Source organism: Corella eumyota, chromosome 6, assembly GCF_963082875.1.
Source record: "Corella eumyota chromosome 6, kaCorEumy4.1, whole genome shotgun sequence".
NCBI lineage: Eukaryota > Metazoa > Chordata > Ascidiacea > Phlebobranchia > Corellidae > Corella > Corella eumyota.
In genome coordinates, this window is record NC_137495.1 from 5,284,099 (window position 1) to 5,299,675 (window position 15,577).

At 28.1% G+C, this 15,577-nt stretch overlaps 1 protein-coding gene across 5 annotated transcripts in view; it reads right to left on the reverse strand.

The window, feature by feature from the left end:
• The window catches only part of LOC145755649 (MAP kinase-activating death domain protein-like), a 20,132-nt gene continuing 4,555 nt past the window's right edge, over positions 1 to 15,577 (reverse strand). The window contains exons 2-34 of one of the 5 annotated variants that reach the window (XM_082571897.1): positions 14,582 to 14,692; positions 13,642 to 13,731; positions 13,277 to 13,447; positions 12,890 to 13,005; positions 12,530 to 12,626; positions 12,202 to 12,288; positions 11,793 to 11,955; positions 11,428 to 11,559; positions 10,591 to 10,836; positions 9,992 to 10,072; positions 9,581 to 9,717; positions 9,337 to 9,462; positions 8,953 to 9,062; positions 8,634 to 8,810; positions 8,378 to 8,487; positions 8,223 to 8,265; positions 7,964 to 8,119; positions 7,709 to 7,851; positions 7,194 to 7,352; positions 6,834 to 6,987; positions 6,337 to 6,444; positions 5,860 to 5,906; positions 5,576 to 5,723; positions 5,161 to 5,226; positions 4,072 to 4,192; positions 3,504 to 3,636; positions 3,122 to 3,313; positions 2,861 to 3,025; positions 2,616 to 2,676; positions 2,335 to 2,441; positions 1,930 to 1,941; positions 1,592 to 1,661; positions 1 to 1,346 (exon numbers count right to left, since the gene is read on the reverse strand). In XM_082571897.1, the coding sequence (XP_082428023.1) occupies positions 1,228 to 1,346; positions 1,592 to 1,661; positions 1,930 to 1,941; positions 2,335 to 2,441; positions 2,616 to 2,676; positions 2,861 to 3,025; positions 3,122 to 3,313; positions 3,504 to 3,636; positions 4,072 to 4,192; positions 5,161 to 5,226; positions 5,576 to 5,723; positions 5,860 to 5,906; positions 6,337 to 6,444; positions 6,834 to 6,987; positions 7,194 to 7,352; positions 7,709 to 7,851; positions 7,964 to 8,119; positions 8,223 to 8,265; positions 8,378 to 8,487; positions 8,634 to 8,810; positions 8,953 to 9,062; positions 9,337 to 9,462; positions 9,581 to 9,717; positions 9,992 to 10,072; positions 10,591 to 10,836; positions 11,428 to 11,559; positions 11,793 to 11,955; positions 12,202 to 12,288; positions 12,530 to 12,626; positions 12,890 to 13,005; positions 13,277 to 13,447; positions 13,642 to 13,731; positions 14,582 to 14,685 (3,951 nt within the window). In that variant the 5' untranslated portion in view covers positions 14,686 to 14,692 and the 3' untranslated portion in view covers positions 1 to 1,227. The remainder of the gene's footprint in view (positions 1,347 to 1,591; positions 1,662 to 1,929; positions 1,942 to 2,334; positions 2,442 to 2,615; positions 2,677 to 2,860; positions 3,026 to 3,121; positions 3,314 to 3,503; positions 3,637 to 4,071; positions 4,193 to 5,160; positions 5,227 to 5,575; positions 5,724 to 5,859; positions 5,907 to 6,336; positions 6,445 to 6,833; positions 6,988 to 7,193; positions 7,353 to 7,708; positions 7,852 to 7,963; positions 8,120 to 8,222; positions 8,266 to 8,377; positions 8,488 to 8,633; positions 8,811 to 8,952; positions 9,063 to 9,336; positions 9,463 to 9,580; positions 9,718 to 9,991; positions 10,073 to 10,590; positions 10,837 to 11,427; positions 11,560 to 11,792; positions 11,956 to 12,201; positions 12,289 to 12,529; positions 12,627 to 12,889; positions 13,006 to 13,276; positions 13,448 to 13,641; positions 13,732 to 14,581; positions 14,693 to 15,577) is intronic. The other 4 variants (XM_082571902.1, XM_082571899.1, XM_082571898.1 and 1 more) reach the window with 4 other exon arrangements.

The window sequence follows — 15,577 nt, forward strand, 5'->3', positions numbered from 1 at the left end:
TAGCTCTAACCCTATTACAATTAACTTAAACTACATCCATGTTACCTAACTCGATACATACGTTATATAACATTTTGCCTGGCCCAAACACCAGTACTATTGATAATAACAGAAATAATGGTGGTAACAAAATGGTAGTAATATCTTTTTAAGGTTTGCAACTAAAAATAAAAGACTAATAAAATAAAAAATATTATGTTACATAACATAAATATATTTAGTTTTTACTAACACCGAAGATTTACGAAACATGCACAAATCTGATAAAAACTCTACTGACAAAACATTGAACACAACACAATATCATTATAAAAAATGGTAAAAAAAATTGCAGTACCAAAATAAACAATAACATTAAGTTTTGTTTTGTGCTTAAATACAATGTAGCAGAAAAGTACAAAAAATATACCAGAAAAATGCGAAAGAATAACATAATCGAATGTTTTTTTACAAAAAAATTTGTGTAACAGATTTTTGACACTGTGCAAAACACTATAGTATATTGTTGCCACTTTTACGAAAGTATAGCAACAAGACAGTAAAAGGTATCAAGTTGAAACTATTATTGCAATAGAGAAAAATTGTGCAAATTGTAATTTTAAAACACAGAAAGATCATAAAATATACTTTTATATTATGAAAACAACTTTTAAAATTAAAAAAGAATTGCAGAAAAAATTAATATAATTTTACTAATTAAGAAGTATTTTCTTATTGCAATGAAATATTAGAACTTAAATATATAATATTCTGAAGTGTAAAATAATTATGCAGCTTATAAAACTTAAAAATCTAAGTAAAACATGTATGAATACAAATTAAAAGAATTTAAAATCATGCAAGCTATTTCATGATTGCCTTTTGTAAAAAAATATTTTTTTTAAATCAAATAAAAAGATGTAAAGGTAAAAAGATACCAGCAAGAGATTTTAACAAGTTTAAGTTGCCATGTGGTTGCCTAACTTTGGCGCACAAACAATAAAAAGAAAAAAAAGGTCAACTAAAAACAATGAAGGTATAAACACATTTTTAAAAACAGATTTAAAATTGAAGGACAATACAGATTCAACAGCACAAACAGAAATAAAAAATAGACAACAATAAAGATTTAATAAATATGCACATTAACAGAGAAAACAGTGAGACTTTGAAGAAATTCTTTTAAGTTAGATTAGATTTAGGTAGAGCAAAATACAACTGTATTTTAAACACCACCTATTCTACTTTTTACCGATCTGCTCTTCTAGCAGCAGCCACATAAGAGAAGAGACAAAGAACAGCGTAGCAAATCTCATTCGCTAAAGCAGATTTAAATTTGTGAATAGTCACCTCATCTGTATCGCGGTCTGAACAAAAAATTATTGAATATTTTTATAATTTAATTTTTTACTAAACTTTTTTTGTTATGTCATGCTTTAATTAGTATAGTCGGTTTTTATATTATTGACCGAAATGTGTATATATATACATATTTATTGCAAAATTACAACTTTTGTTTCATTGAGGCACCGAATCAAATTTTTAACCACTGAATTATAAACAACAAAGCATAATACACAAAATTTCATATATTTTATTAAAGTTTACTTACTGTATTCCTCCAAAATGAATATGCCTTTAACGGTATTGCACTTTCTTATCGTTTTCAGTCCAAGAAAAACCTAAGAATATTTTTGATATTAATTAATACAAATATAAACATAAAGCAAATAATTTGAAAAGTTTATTTTCAAAAGACCACATTTTTTTAAAATTGAATAGGTACTTATAACAAAAAATAGTTGTTTTTGTTTAAAATGCTGTGAGTAGGAGGTAGCATTCAAATAAAAATGTTAATATCCACGCAGAACACACAAAAAATTAAACTAATTAGGTTATCCTGTCTTGAAAAAAACGACAACAAACAAAATTAAACATGCAAATTTATACCTTCGACATTCCCTGTAAATAAATTAAGATATAAATTATTCATAGCAAAAATGTACTGGTTTAAAAACACAATTCTATTTACAAATAGGAAATATTTCTTTTCTTTGGTAAAAAAATCATGGTAAAAAAACCTTTAACAAAGGACATTTTGTTATACCTAACAATCAATAACAAATTAGATGAAAAAATCTTAAAGACACTATTATTTATCCTTGAAGTGAGAAGGCTGACTTTTATAGCCTAAGCATAGCTTTCTACTAACCCAACCTAGTCTCATGCCGCTTTGGCCAGTTTGGGATATTAGGGACTATAAAATTTTGAATCAGAATAGTTTTTAATAGGAAGTGCGAAATGGAACCTAAGTATTTAAAATTTTAAGCCATCTAGTTGAAGTTGTGTTTTTACCTGACTGTTGATAAACTTTAAGTTGATGCCATCCAGTGAAACTTGAAGTAATCCACATTCACCCGATTTCATATCTTGTATTGGAAATTCACCTCCCAATTCAGGTTCTATGTAAAAAAAAGAAAAATTAAGAAATAAATATCTACATTCAATATTATTTAAAAAAAAATCTGTGAAAAGTAAGGTGATGATATTATAAAATAAACTGTTGAATTTTATTAAAAATTCTATACATAAAAATACTTGTGTTGAAAATTAAAAAGATTTTTTGAACAAAATACCATTGTGTCTTGCTGCAGCCTTTTCCATTGCTTCTTTTACGCAATGATATAACTCGCGACACTAAAAAGTTCAATTATTAAAAAAATTAAAAGCAAAATCAATTTTTCTTTTGGGTTTAAGTAATAATATATTTACTTACACTATAAATCCTGAAGAAAAAAAAGACTAATTTTTGAAGCAAAAAGCTCCGATAAAAACATAACTGAAATTTAACACTCACCAAATCGGCAATTTTAATTTTTACCTTCTTAGTGTAAAACTTGTTAAGCTGAGTTTCCTGTCCTTTGCGCTGCCACAAGCAAAGAACTTTAGTTTTTGGACAGAAAGTCATGTTTATTAACTTCTCGTACCACCATCTCTCACATATTGTTCCAAAACCAGTTCTTAGTATAATCGCATCATCACAAACCTTAATAGATTATTTAATGTGTATATTGATTATTACAAAACTACAATAAACAACTTAGTGATAATTGAAATGTAATTTTAAAACAAATCAAGTTACCTCCATAAACAATACATCGCCAGAAGTGTCTGTTCCAGAATGAACAACAAATGATTGTTTTCGAATATGTCGACTACCACATGGAATCAAATCAACAGCAACTCCCTTGAGTCCGGATAAATTATCAAGTAACATGTTGACCTCCGAACTGTGTGCTAACCCAACATGAGATTTTCCCAACAATCGGCGTACCTTTACCAAAATGGGAAATAACGATTAAAAGTTATTAGTGTTGTGTTTTCCTATATTCTTAAAATTTTTAATTGCAGTCTTAAACAAATTTACTTTCAATTATTCGCCTACAAACATTTAGGATGTAAAGTCAGCTTTTAGACACTGGATATAAAAACATTTAAAAATATTATGTTATATAATAATTTACCTTTCGTTTGATGTCTTTGTGATTACAATCCATCATGATCATATACGACACAAGATTGTAAAGCACAGTTGAGAGCAAACGATCCTCGTCCTCTTCCAACCTTTTTCTTTCTCCTCCTCCTAAAGCTCTATATCTAAAAAAAAAATCTTACATTTATTACCGCTATCTATTATAACAAATTAAACTTTAAAACTAAATTATTTTTATATTTATTTATCTTTGAAAAGGTCATCGCAGCCTAATGGTAACTCTTATTAGTCAAAACCACATTTGTGGAGTTGTTTTAACTGTTTTGGAATTTTTCTGCTATTTGGTTTTGCCTCAACAGGAATTATTGCTGTTCAAGGCGCTTTACTTAGGAGTGTTATAACAAGAAGCAGTAGGGATCAAACCCCGGACCTTATGTTATAAACCCAATTGTTCCAATCATGATAATATTTTGAAATTATTGTTATTGAGTACTCTATAAAATGGAAAATTGGCACAGGTACATCAAGATTTAACTAAATTAAACTCAAAAAAAAAATAGCAGATTATTAAAAGCACAACTACATATAAAAACATTTACCTTTCAATCATGTCTGTAGGGCCTTGATCCATGCCAACTGCATCTCTTTCCATAGCAACAGCATCCAAAAACACATCCTCCCAAAACTGCATCTTATCCCAAATCTTTGATCTTTCTTTGCCTAAAAAAAGTAACCCTCATTTAAATATATATCAACAATGGCAACTTTAGCAAATCCTAATTTAAATAATCACTCTAATATAAATTAAAATTTTTTTTAAAAACTATTTACTTGAATGATAAAAAGTAAATCTTTTTCACAAGATTTTTGTGTTTACATGCAATATCACCGATAAAAATCCGCATTTTTACCAACATCGGTTTACTTAGAACATACAGCAATACAGTAAACAAACTATAGTGTTTAAATTTAAAAACCTGACATACAAAAACATTTTAGGAGATTTAAATTTAATGCGTTTAAAAGTGCAAGCATGTTATCACCTAAAAAAGCAATTCTTATAAATTGAAACACCGTGTAAATGTGAACATTCCATTAAAAAGACCAGTTGAACAAGTGTAAACAAACTAATAAAAAGGCAAGTTTAACAAGTGTGGGCAAACCAATAAAAAGACCAGTTGAAAAAATGTAAACAAACGAAAAAAGACCACTTTAACGAATGTAAACAATTCAATAAAAAGACCAATTTAACAAACAAACAAAAATCTGTGATGCTAAATTTGGTTAGTTATTAAATAAAATAAAAACATACATTCTGTTCTAGGAAAAATGATAAATAAAATATGAAATAGCATATGAACAATTTTAATTTAAATACTTAAATAAATGTCACAAAAAACAGCTAGCAAAAATGCTAATCAGGTTTTTTACCATGCCGATTTAATATATTGATGACTAAGTATTGTTTTTATCTATGCCAGCCAATTTGTCTTTTATAAGTAAACTTGCAAATAAAACAAGCATTTGAATATAATGCAATACCACCATTTGGTATACATAGCAAAATAGATTAGGCCAAGTCTACCATTCACATCAATTTATTGCCGAAACAAATGATTGATTTAAAAAACCACAAGACTATGTTAAACACATGTAAACATTCCAACAACACAAAGTGTGAGTTTTACTTAGATTAAAAGTAGTTTCTAAAGCAACTCCCTCCAGTTGCATGAACAAAGAATGTTTGCCTGTACCTTTGTATAATAAGAGAAAAATAATTAAAATTTAAAATAAAATACAAGCCTTTACTATTATTAAAATATAGAACTAATTTTTTTAATTAAATCTTGAACATTTTAAAAGTATTTTAGTATTTTACTAAGATTTTATTAATTAGAAATTAAATTTTTATACAGAGAAGATTTTTTTCACTAAGCTCATAAAAAAAACAGAAATTAATATTATTTAATTTTTTATAAATTGCTAAGTTTAATATTAAAGTAAAACAATAAAAAAAAAGCTAAAAAATATTTTACACCACAATCTTATTAAAAAATACATTAAAAAAAAGTAAAAAAGATTAAAATCTGCAAAAAAATTTACCAAGTAAGCCTTCGTAAAGAAAAATTCTTTCCTCATTTTCTGTCATATCAGAATCAACTATTATCAACTTTCCATTTCTGTACCGACAGTCAGCTTGCTCCTGTGCACTACAGTGCGTCAGAGTGTCTGAAGTAATACTGACGCGATCCTAAAAAAGTTTTAAAATTATTTTTTGTTCCTAAAATAATTTCTTGAAAACTAATTATGGATTTTATTTAATATAGATTGGATCGAAATAAAATTTTTTAAAGATTTAATTTTATTAATATTCCCAGTATACTAACCTCAGTGACATTTTTAAAGTTAGATTTTGTATTTGATTCCGTTGAATCTAAAAAAATTAGAAATTAAGGAATGTGGAAAAATTTTTTAAATTTTGAGGAACTTAAACATTTTAAAATTTAATAGTTTTAAAACATATTTTAATTTTAGTGTAAAAATGTCCAACAATTACCAGTTTTCATGCAAGAAAAATTATATAAATTTCATCTTAAGCTTCACAAGTTTGTGAAATTATGTTAAACAATAGCTTAACAAAAAAAAATGCAAGCTGATTTCATGCAAAAAAAGAGGTTTTATTTAGTATTAATTTGACAAACATTACCTGGCCTAATGCTTAGACTGTTAAGCTAGCTTTTTTACATTTAAAATAAATAGGAACTCTGAATAAACCCTAACATTTAAAAGCAAATTCAAGTTTTTTTTTCGCTTATGATTTTTTTAACATTTTCTGTGATGATTTTTTTAACAACAAGTTGTACCAATACTTATTGAGTCCTCGTTTAAGCTCTTTGTATCTTCAGTAAGTGACACTCCAGGAACAAAATCACTCGCTCGCAAGTTTTCGTCCTCAGTCAGTTGTTTCATTTCTGTTAAAATCACCAATGTTCATGCCAGCATAACAGTGCAAAAGTAAATTGGTTCATGCATTTAAATAAAGTGACATTGGTAAAAATCAAATTAAAAAAAATAAAAAGTTAAAAAGTAAATAAAATGCTCTGTTGAATTTTTTTTAATTTGCAGCCAAAAAAGATGCAATTAATTTTTAATAAAATTATTTCAGTTTAGAAGTCTTAATGTTTTTTTTTAATTTTTGTGAATTTTGGCATTGTGAATTTAAAGCAATTAATAGTCACCATGTTAGCAAAAATAAAATATAAACAAAAATTTGAAATCAAAATAAATAATCGCAGAAAACAAAATAAAATCACAAAACTTAAAATTAATTTTTCTAATTTTAATTTTTACAAAATCCTACCTTTAGCATAGTAATGAGTGTGTGAGATTTCTAAAAGATTAAATGTTGATGCCATGCCACCGAGGCCGTGCCGTACATTATAAGTATGAGCCAAGCCATTTAGGACACATTTTAGTAGCTCCAACATGCCACGATACACCTTTATGCTAATTTCCTAAAATTATTTAACATTATAATTAATTTTTATTGATAGTATTTGTTATTAGTGATTTATTATTGCTTGAAATATGTAAGTATATAAGTCAAAACAGGCTAAAAATTAATTTGCCTTGACTTAAATTCATGTATAAAAAAGCTAAAATTGTTTTTGTTAATTACAATCAGATACATTTCACCAGATTATGTTACAAAAAATCTTACAATGTCTTCCACATAGTCATTATTCTCCTCGTCCTGTGTTGATTGGTTGAGGCGCTGAAGCAGAACAAGGCGTAGAGATTCACATTCCATTAATCGACGAACCTTTTTAAGGTTTAACCAACCTACTCCTTGCCCTTCAAGAACACTTTGTGTAATTTCCTAAAAAAAATTATGACAATTAAAATTAGAAATAGGTGAGTTATTTTTGATGTGGCACAGAGGTTATGTCATATGCTGTCACCGTAATTTTTGCTTTCATGCCAACTAAACTAGTTAATGTAAAATAGAGGTTATAACTAATTGAGAAAGAGGTATGAGGTTTCTTGTTCTAGTTGTGCAACAAACATGTCACAACAGCACCCTTTTTCAGGTGATATTAAAGAAAAAAAATATTGTCTTTTATAGTTACGTCAAAATTTTAATAGCAGGTTAATGTTTAGGCATTATCACCTAGTCAATAACATTTAAAGTTCCATAGAAGCAAAAGCTACATTTACATATAAAAAAATAGGCACCTTTAAAAACTGTTGGTTATCTTTATTGTTTAGATGAGTAGCTGTGTTGGTAGCTGGAGATTGAAGTTTAGAAGCAGGTGGGTTGATAAGAGGAGAGCCATGACGAACAACTGATCGCTGATCAATTAAATTTTTACGACGACCTAACATATTTAAAGCAATTAAAAATTAAAATTTCGAATAGTAATTAAAAATAAAAGTTAACAATATTTTAATATTGGTTAAATCCTTTGCTAAAAAAAGACAAACCCTTACCCTTCACACTGGGAAAGGGAGTTCTCCTTTCTGTGGGTGAAATAGGCTGACTAGATTTAAGAGATTTAAGAACATCATTCGCTATTTCATTGTCACTGCTAGCTGTGGAGTTTGTTGCTGATGACTCATCATTACTCGTGGCTTTTTCGATGGAAGCTACGGAACAAAAGTTAAATTTTGGTCTTTGATTTATTATAATCATGTAAATGCATAACATTTAAAAATTTCTTTTAATAATGTGATTGTATGGAAGATTTACCTTTTTTGGCAATAGAAACATCATTTGTTAATATTTCGTTGGCCTATTAAATAAAAATTGTAAATTTTCATTTTTCAAAAAATAAACAAAAATTAGGTTTAAAAAAATGATAACAACAAGAAACTTGTATTCATATAATTTAAATTTTTTTAAACCTTGTTGAAGTTAGATTTTTGTACTTCCTCAGAATAAGGAGCCACATCTTCGGAATCAGAATAAGAAGAGTAGGAGGTATCTGTATCTTCTTCGTGTTCACTTTCACAAACTAATATAAAAAAATTTTAGATTTAAACTGTTCACAAAAAAAAAAACTATTTAAAAAAATCTTTTTTAAATTTTGTTTTTTGAGAAATAAAAAAAAAAAACAATTTTATTATTACCAGATTTCTGACCCTTAAAAAATTTATTTACCACTGTCATCAGTTGGAGCATCATGGTCCGACTCATTCTGATTGGTGGACACCTCATCAGCCATTGTAACTGCAGCAACAAGAGTGCTGGTGCCCTCGTGTGTTGAATGAACAACGTTAAAGAGTTGGGAAGCAAACCATTTTGGTTTATCTCCAATTGATGCTGGGTCAAAAATATCTAAAAAATTACAACAAAAAAAATCAATGTTGATGACACATACCAAAATTTTTAACCTGTTTTTAACTTTTATTCTTAAATATAGTTTTCATTTATTTTAGTCATAATAACCTTGGTAATTAGTAAATAAAAATTGATTTACTGTTATTGATGCGAAGAAAAGCAACATTATCAGGAGCTAGTGACCACTCTCCTAAATATTCAACTGCTTGGGTTTGAGATAACTGGAATGTGAACTGAGAAGGCTTCTCTCTAAAATATAATAAATTGTTAGTTACCTAAGTAATTTTTTAAAGACAACTAAGCTTATTTACTATGTGTCTATATTAAGTTTTTGTTGAATAAAACATAACCTTTTATAGAATTACCAAACTACCAAAAATAACACTTTAAAAAATCAAATTTAATTATAAAAATTGAAATAAAATACAATCAAAATGTTGTTTAATTTTGCTCGGAATTGGGTTATATTCATGTTGTGTTTTTCTTTCAATTTTTTTAATTTTAATAAATTAATAAAACAAACCTGGATTGCATGAAGCTATGTTGCTGGAATGCGACAACGGGTCGAGGATAAAGTCGAAGAGTTCTCATATGATCGGCATAAAATTGAAGAGTATTTGGAGAAAACAAGAATCTGATCATGGCCACCCTGCATCAAAATAAAACAATTTAAAAAATTTAAACCAAAACCCTAACTAAATATTTGATATAATCTTGTTAAATAAAAAAACATTTTTTAAAAAAAAACACAACAATTAAAAAAATACCTTGTAGCTACATCCACTGCGTCTACATCATTTCCATATATAAGTGGGTTTACAGATTTGTCGCTGTGTCTTTGTTTTATTGCTTCGGACGTGAGATTTGGATGATTTGGAGGATTTAAACTCATACTCTCCAAAGTCTAAACCATTTTTAAGAATATTTTAAATTACTTAAGATCTAGTAAAGGCATATGTAATACTATTTGTTTTATATTTAAATACATAGCAAAAAACAAAGAAAATAATGTCTTATACAAAACACTAAGAGGTATTTAAAATATAATGTCCCCAACAATTATGGGCAACATTTAAAAGTACTTACATAAAATAGCAATGCAAAAAAAATTAAACATATGAAAAATATTTAAACATAATTCCAAAAACATTAAACATAAACAGTTTTGCAAAACCCACTTGTTTGAGGTGAGATTTAAGATTTGAGAGTTCTGGCTCAGGTAAATCTGGCAAAGCGTCCCCGTTTTTAGGTTTAATCATCTACAACATAAATATTTCATGTCAAATCCTAAGAACCTGCATACAGCCTATTTCTAATTGCATTACAGGTATAAAATTTCTACTAATTGTCGATTCAAAAAAAGACGATTTAAAATTTAATAATATTAGATTAAATTTAGCATGTCATTAAATTAAACTATAAAATTATGAGTAAAAATGATTAATAATTGCATGGAATAAAAAGACAGAATTGATTTCGTTATTTTTATTTATTGTTGAATGTCTGTCTCAGTTGTTTTTTTAAATCAACTATCAAAAACAAAACAACTAATATTTTATGTTAAGCTTTCTTTTAAATATAAAAAGTGCATTGCAAAAAAATCAACTTAAGAGATTACAAAAAAAATTAAATATGACCCCACTCGCTTGCTTGCTTAGTTCTCGAAAAAAGAGCCAGTGTAATTGATTGTAGCTTGATAAACTAATATCTACAATTTTTTAAAGAGGATAAGCCTAGTAATCACAAAAATTTTGAAACTTAGTTAGCCCAAACTTACTACATTTGCATCCAAATCAATTTTCCATACATCACTTGGAAACTGAAAATGAGATTTTGTTGCTAGAAACGATGTTGGGACACCAATAATGTATGGGGTCGGGGCTAGTAAGAGTTGTTCTGACCCAGGCATGCATTGGGGTAACAGGGGAATCACCGGAAACATGTACTGAAGTGGGTAAAGCATGCTAATAAGAGCCATGACAGACATTGAGAGTGCGTTGTAATCTCGAGACACCAACACAACCTGAAAATAAAAAAAAAAGTTTTTTTTCTAAAAAAATATTTACAATTTAATTTAGAAAAATTTAACAATAATTTATGGTAAAAATTATGTACAACAATCCTATTAAACCAGTTTTGTTAAAAAACACATGTAACATTGTTTCAAATAAGATGGCATAATAAGCAATGTTTAAAATATTTATTGATTTCGTGCAAAATAAAATCTGTTTCCAATAAAATCAATACACAGCTTAGAAAATGTTTTAATGTCCTTATGACTTTAAGCAAATTACAATTTTTAGCATTAATTTTGACCAAAGTAACAAATTTAAAAAAAATTTTTAACAACATCAGACTTTCTGTTTAGTATTCAAAAGCTTTCTCATAAACCAAATTAAATGGTTTAAAATTTCTTTTAAAAATACCTAGTTCAAATACTAAAATTTTCTAAAACCCCACCAAAAAAATAAAAAATTTGCAGTAAATCTAGCTGATGCCACTAAAGTCAGGATAACAAAAGTTTTTTCTGGGGTTAAGCTATTAGATCTTTCCACAATAAAAATAGAGCAACATTTTGTGTATTTTAAAAAATATATTAAAAAATTAAACCTACCTTTTGTTCGAGCATGATTGCAGTAAGAGCTTGTAGACAAAGATCAATTCCTAAAAGTTCCAGAGGTAAATGAAGTGGAAAGTCTAAAAGTTTTAATCTTGTCGGATCGGGTAGTGCAATAACTGATGGCGGCTGTTAGAAAAAATAAAAACACAATAACTTTACCGAACTTCTATAAAACAATCTGAAAAAGGGGAGGACTGTAAGACACTAATAGTGCTTTCTTACGATTCCAAAAACCAATAGCTAAGTTTAAATAATAATCAGGCAATGTCATGGATAAACATTGTAAATAATATCCAAAAAAGGTGAAATAAAAACAGCAACTAATGTTGATAAATTTATATATAAGCATGGCTTAATACCTGAATAGCTGAAGGCAGTAATTCCAAAGTAATTTTGTTTTTCCCTGGCACCGGAACAGGACAGGATATCAAATTGTTAATCCACTCGCTTATTTCTCTTACATCATGTAGCACAACACCAGGTATACTAGATGCATCACAACCACTTAACACTCTCCAGATACTACATAGAAAATATTTAAAAAATGTGGTTTAAAAAATTATTTCAAATTTTTTGCAACAATATTTTATAGCAAATATATCAAAGAAAAAAAGGTTGTAATTAAGTGTTTAGTTTACTTCATATACTAGAACTAATTCTTATTATTTATGGCTTATCACAATTTTGCTGTAGTTTAGCCGGCTTATCACAATTTTGCTGTAGTTTAGTTTAGTTGTGTTTAGCACTTATATATGCACTACACTATACCTGTCAAAATTCCGAGAACCCTTTCCATTTTTGGCGGTAGTTCTTTGGTAACAAGCTTCAATGATTCTCTTTAAAGTTAACAAACACCTAAATAATAAACACAAATGTTAAATATGCAACCATGGCAATCTAAAAAGAACTTGGGTATATACAGTATTTGGGCTCGAACAATGAGTTTAAATTAAGTTTAAAACCAGCCATTTTTATTCAAGAAATGTAGTTGGATAAAGTAACCCATCCTATGAAAAGGTTATAAAGGCAGTTTTCGACAATAAATCAATTATTAAATGCATATATCTGCTATGCATTCAAAGTTTTAAATATTTACCTTCTAAAAGTTGATATAAATGGATGTTGACTTATAATACACAACGATGTTAAAGTATGTGTTCGAAATGCTTTTGGTTTTCTTCTTTGAGGTGAACCTAAAATTTTTGTATTTTAGAATCATTATTTTTAAAAATATAAATACCTAAACTAAGATTGGGTGATGCAAAAGCATTTGGTTACTGCACACAAAATCCTACACAGTTTTAAACCACAACCAAGCAACTAGCATAAGATTCCTAATTTTTAAAAATCAATAATTATTTGGCCTGTGGTACCAAGTAAACAAATTATATACCTTTTTGATTAATTAAAAACAGATGTGGTAATAAAAGTAATTATAAATTTTTTTTAGACTTGCCTTCCTGTACATGTGTTGTTGCTGATTTAGTCTTAGTTGTGTTATTGTTGTCGTGGTTATTTTCTTTATCACAATTGTTGTCATTTTCAGATTCATCACTTTCTTCATTGCTAAGTCTAAAACAAAAAATCTTACATCAAAACAAGAATAATATTTATAAACTCTTTAATATATTAGTAACCAAAATAAAATTTTTTCTACAATAATTTTGATAAACATTTTGATAAAAAGAAAGCTTGATAAACATTTGTATATTAATACCCTTCAAAATAGAAACTATATACTTTAGAAGGCAATTACTTGTTTTGACTTTACTACACGCATTTCAAAACATGTTGCATGTATGTTTCAGCTAATAGTAATCTAATATATTTTGTTGCATCTTACTTTTCTTGGGTAGTATCTTTGACCTTTCTTCGGTTGCGAAGTTTTTCCAAATCCTTTTTCTCGAAAGGTCGATAAAAATTGACGCAGACCCCATATCGAATACATCCACTGTCTTTTTCGGTTAACGTAAACACAAACGACGAAGTGTCCTCATGTAAAATTTTATTCGACCTACAACAAAAACACAATTTTATTAAAAAAGACTACTTACCAATCAAAATGTAATAAAAATTTATATTTTTGATAGACAATAACACAAATTTTAACCAGTTCTGACTTCTGGCTTTTTGTTACAATAAAATTTCTAGTAAAAATAAATATTTTCTGCACAACATTAAGTTAGTCTACAAATAAAAATAAGTTACCTTCTGCACACGTTTATACAGCTTTCAGGTTGACAAAAGTAACAGACGTCACTCGTAAATGCAAAATCTTTGTGATCTTTCTCTGGGTATCTGTAATTAAAAATTTATAAAACAGGTGTTTTACATTTTTAATTGGTATATATATTTAGTAACAGGATATTTACAATAAATTATTTTTGTTTCACTGTCTATTCATTTATATTTAAAAATAGTAAAAACGTCGAAAACAAACATATTGGTTCTTATTGATAAACTTGTAGCTATGCCATTTTTTCTTAATGCGTTTAATTATTATTATTTTTTTCGAAATCCCTAAGGCAGCTTAGCGATCAATAATAGTCTAAGTATTATTAATAAAGATGTTAGATATGCTTCACTAAATTTCAATATATATGGCTTTGATTCTCAATGTTGAAATACCATATCAACCTTTAATCACTCTCTGTTCATTGTTTTCATTACACTTAATTATAAGAAAGCTCAAAGGAAGGGTAGTACTAAAATACGGGATGCGGGAAGTTGCGGGGTGCGGGAAATACCGAGGCCGTATGTAAACGTTAATAAAAAAAACGCTGAATGCGGAAAAGGACGGACTTTTTATACCCTCCCCTAATCTTCTCTTGTGCTTTATATTCAATTTCGCATCATTTCTTGACCTTTAAAGTTAATCCCGCATCACCCCTTAGCCCTTTAGATAATAACAGCAATCATCCCGCAGAAAAGTACAAAAATCCCGTTCCGTCCCGCATTCCGCGAATTTTCGTTAACGTTTACATACGGTCCCGCACTATCCCGCATCCCGTACTTTAGTATTGTCCCAAAGGAAGTAACATACAAATTTATATACCGGTAACCTAAAGCAACACTGCTTAGTGAAATAAGGACATGAAATTAGCCAAAATTAAAAAAAATTATTATTTAATTTCCAGTCTGCCAGTACCTGTGAAGAAGTGTTGGATCTTGCTTGGAACTTCCATTTGGACGATTAACGCCGACAATTGCAAGATAATCAATCAATCTACTATTATCTTCCTTATTATTCATTATAATTCTAAAAATCAATTGGTTTTTAAATGCTTGCTCAAAAATATATAAATTTTCATTACAAAACTTTGGTATCACGCAAAAAAAACATTTAAAATAAAACAGTTTCAGTAAATGTCTGAAGTTTGATTTGCTTAATATTTGCTGAAAAAATAAACGTACAGACGTAATAAATAAAGTACTGCAATATTTAAAAAATACGGTATATACCAACGAATTTACAAATGCTGTAGTTTATACAATTTCATAAACATGACATTTTGCGTATTAATTTATTTCCTTGCTTGCAGTTACCCTTTACTATTGTTGACTGTAAACCTTTGCTGAAGACGAAAGAGTTCTAACTGCTTTGTGCTTTCGTGCTTGCAGTGGCGTTTTAACTGTGAGGACAAATACGTATAAAAGTCAAATACTTTGGGAAAATAAAACTGTAATACTTTTAATATTGTTTTTATGTCATTTTAAAACCTATAAATATATTTTTTTTAAAACGTAAACCAAAACTGTCCTGAACGTTGCTGGGGTAAAATCTCTTTTAGGCAACAAGAGAGTTTGTAGGTTATTTCGGATAAGTCAACGTTAGCTTCCTTTTTTCATAAATAAAATTATTTTGACATTGATTTAAAATGGAATTGTTTATGTGCTAACATAACCTCCCTATTTTAATAAGCAAATGTTGGTTGAAGACAAACTCGATGATTTCCTTCAACCTAGGTTTCGAATTTAGCATTTATTTTTTCACCAGTAAAAACAATTCACATATCTAAATTCGCCACAGGTTGCCTTTATGCTTTCTGTTAATTATATCGATAAAAGGCGTTAAAACTTAAGCTGAAATTCTTTTGTCTGTCAACGGGATATCTGTTGTTTTATTGTTATAACGTCCGCTGTG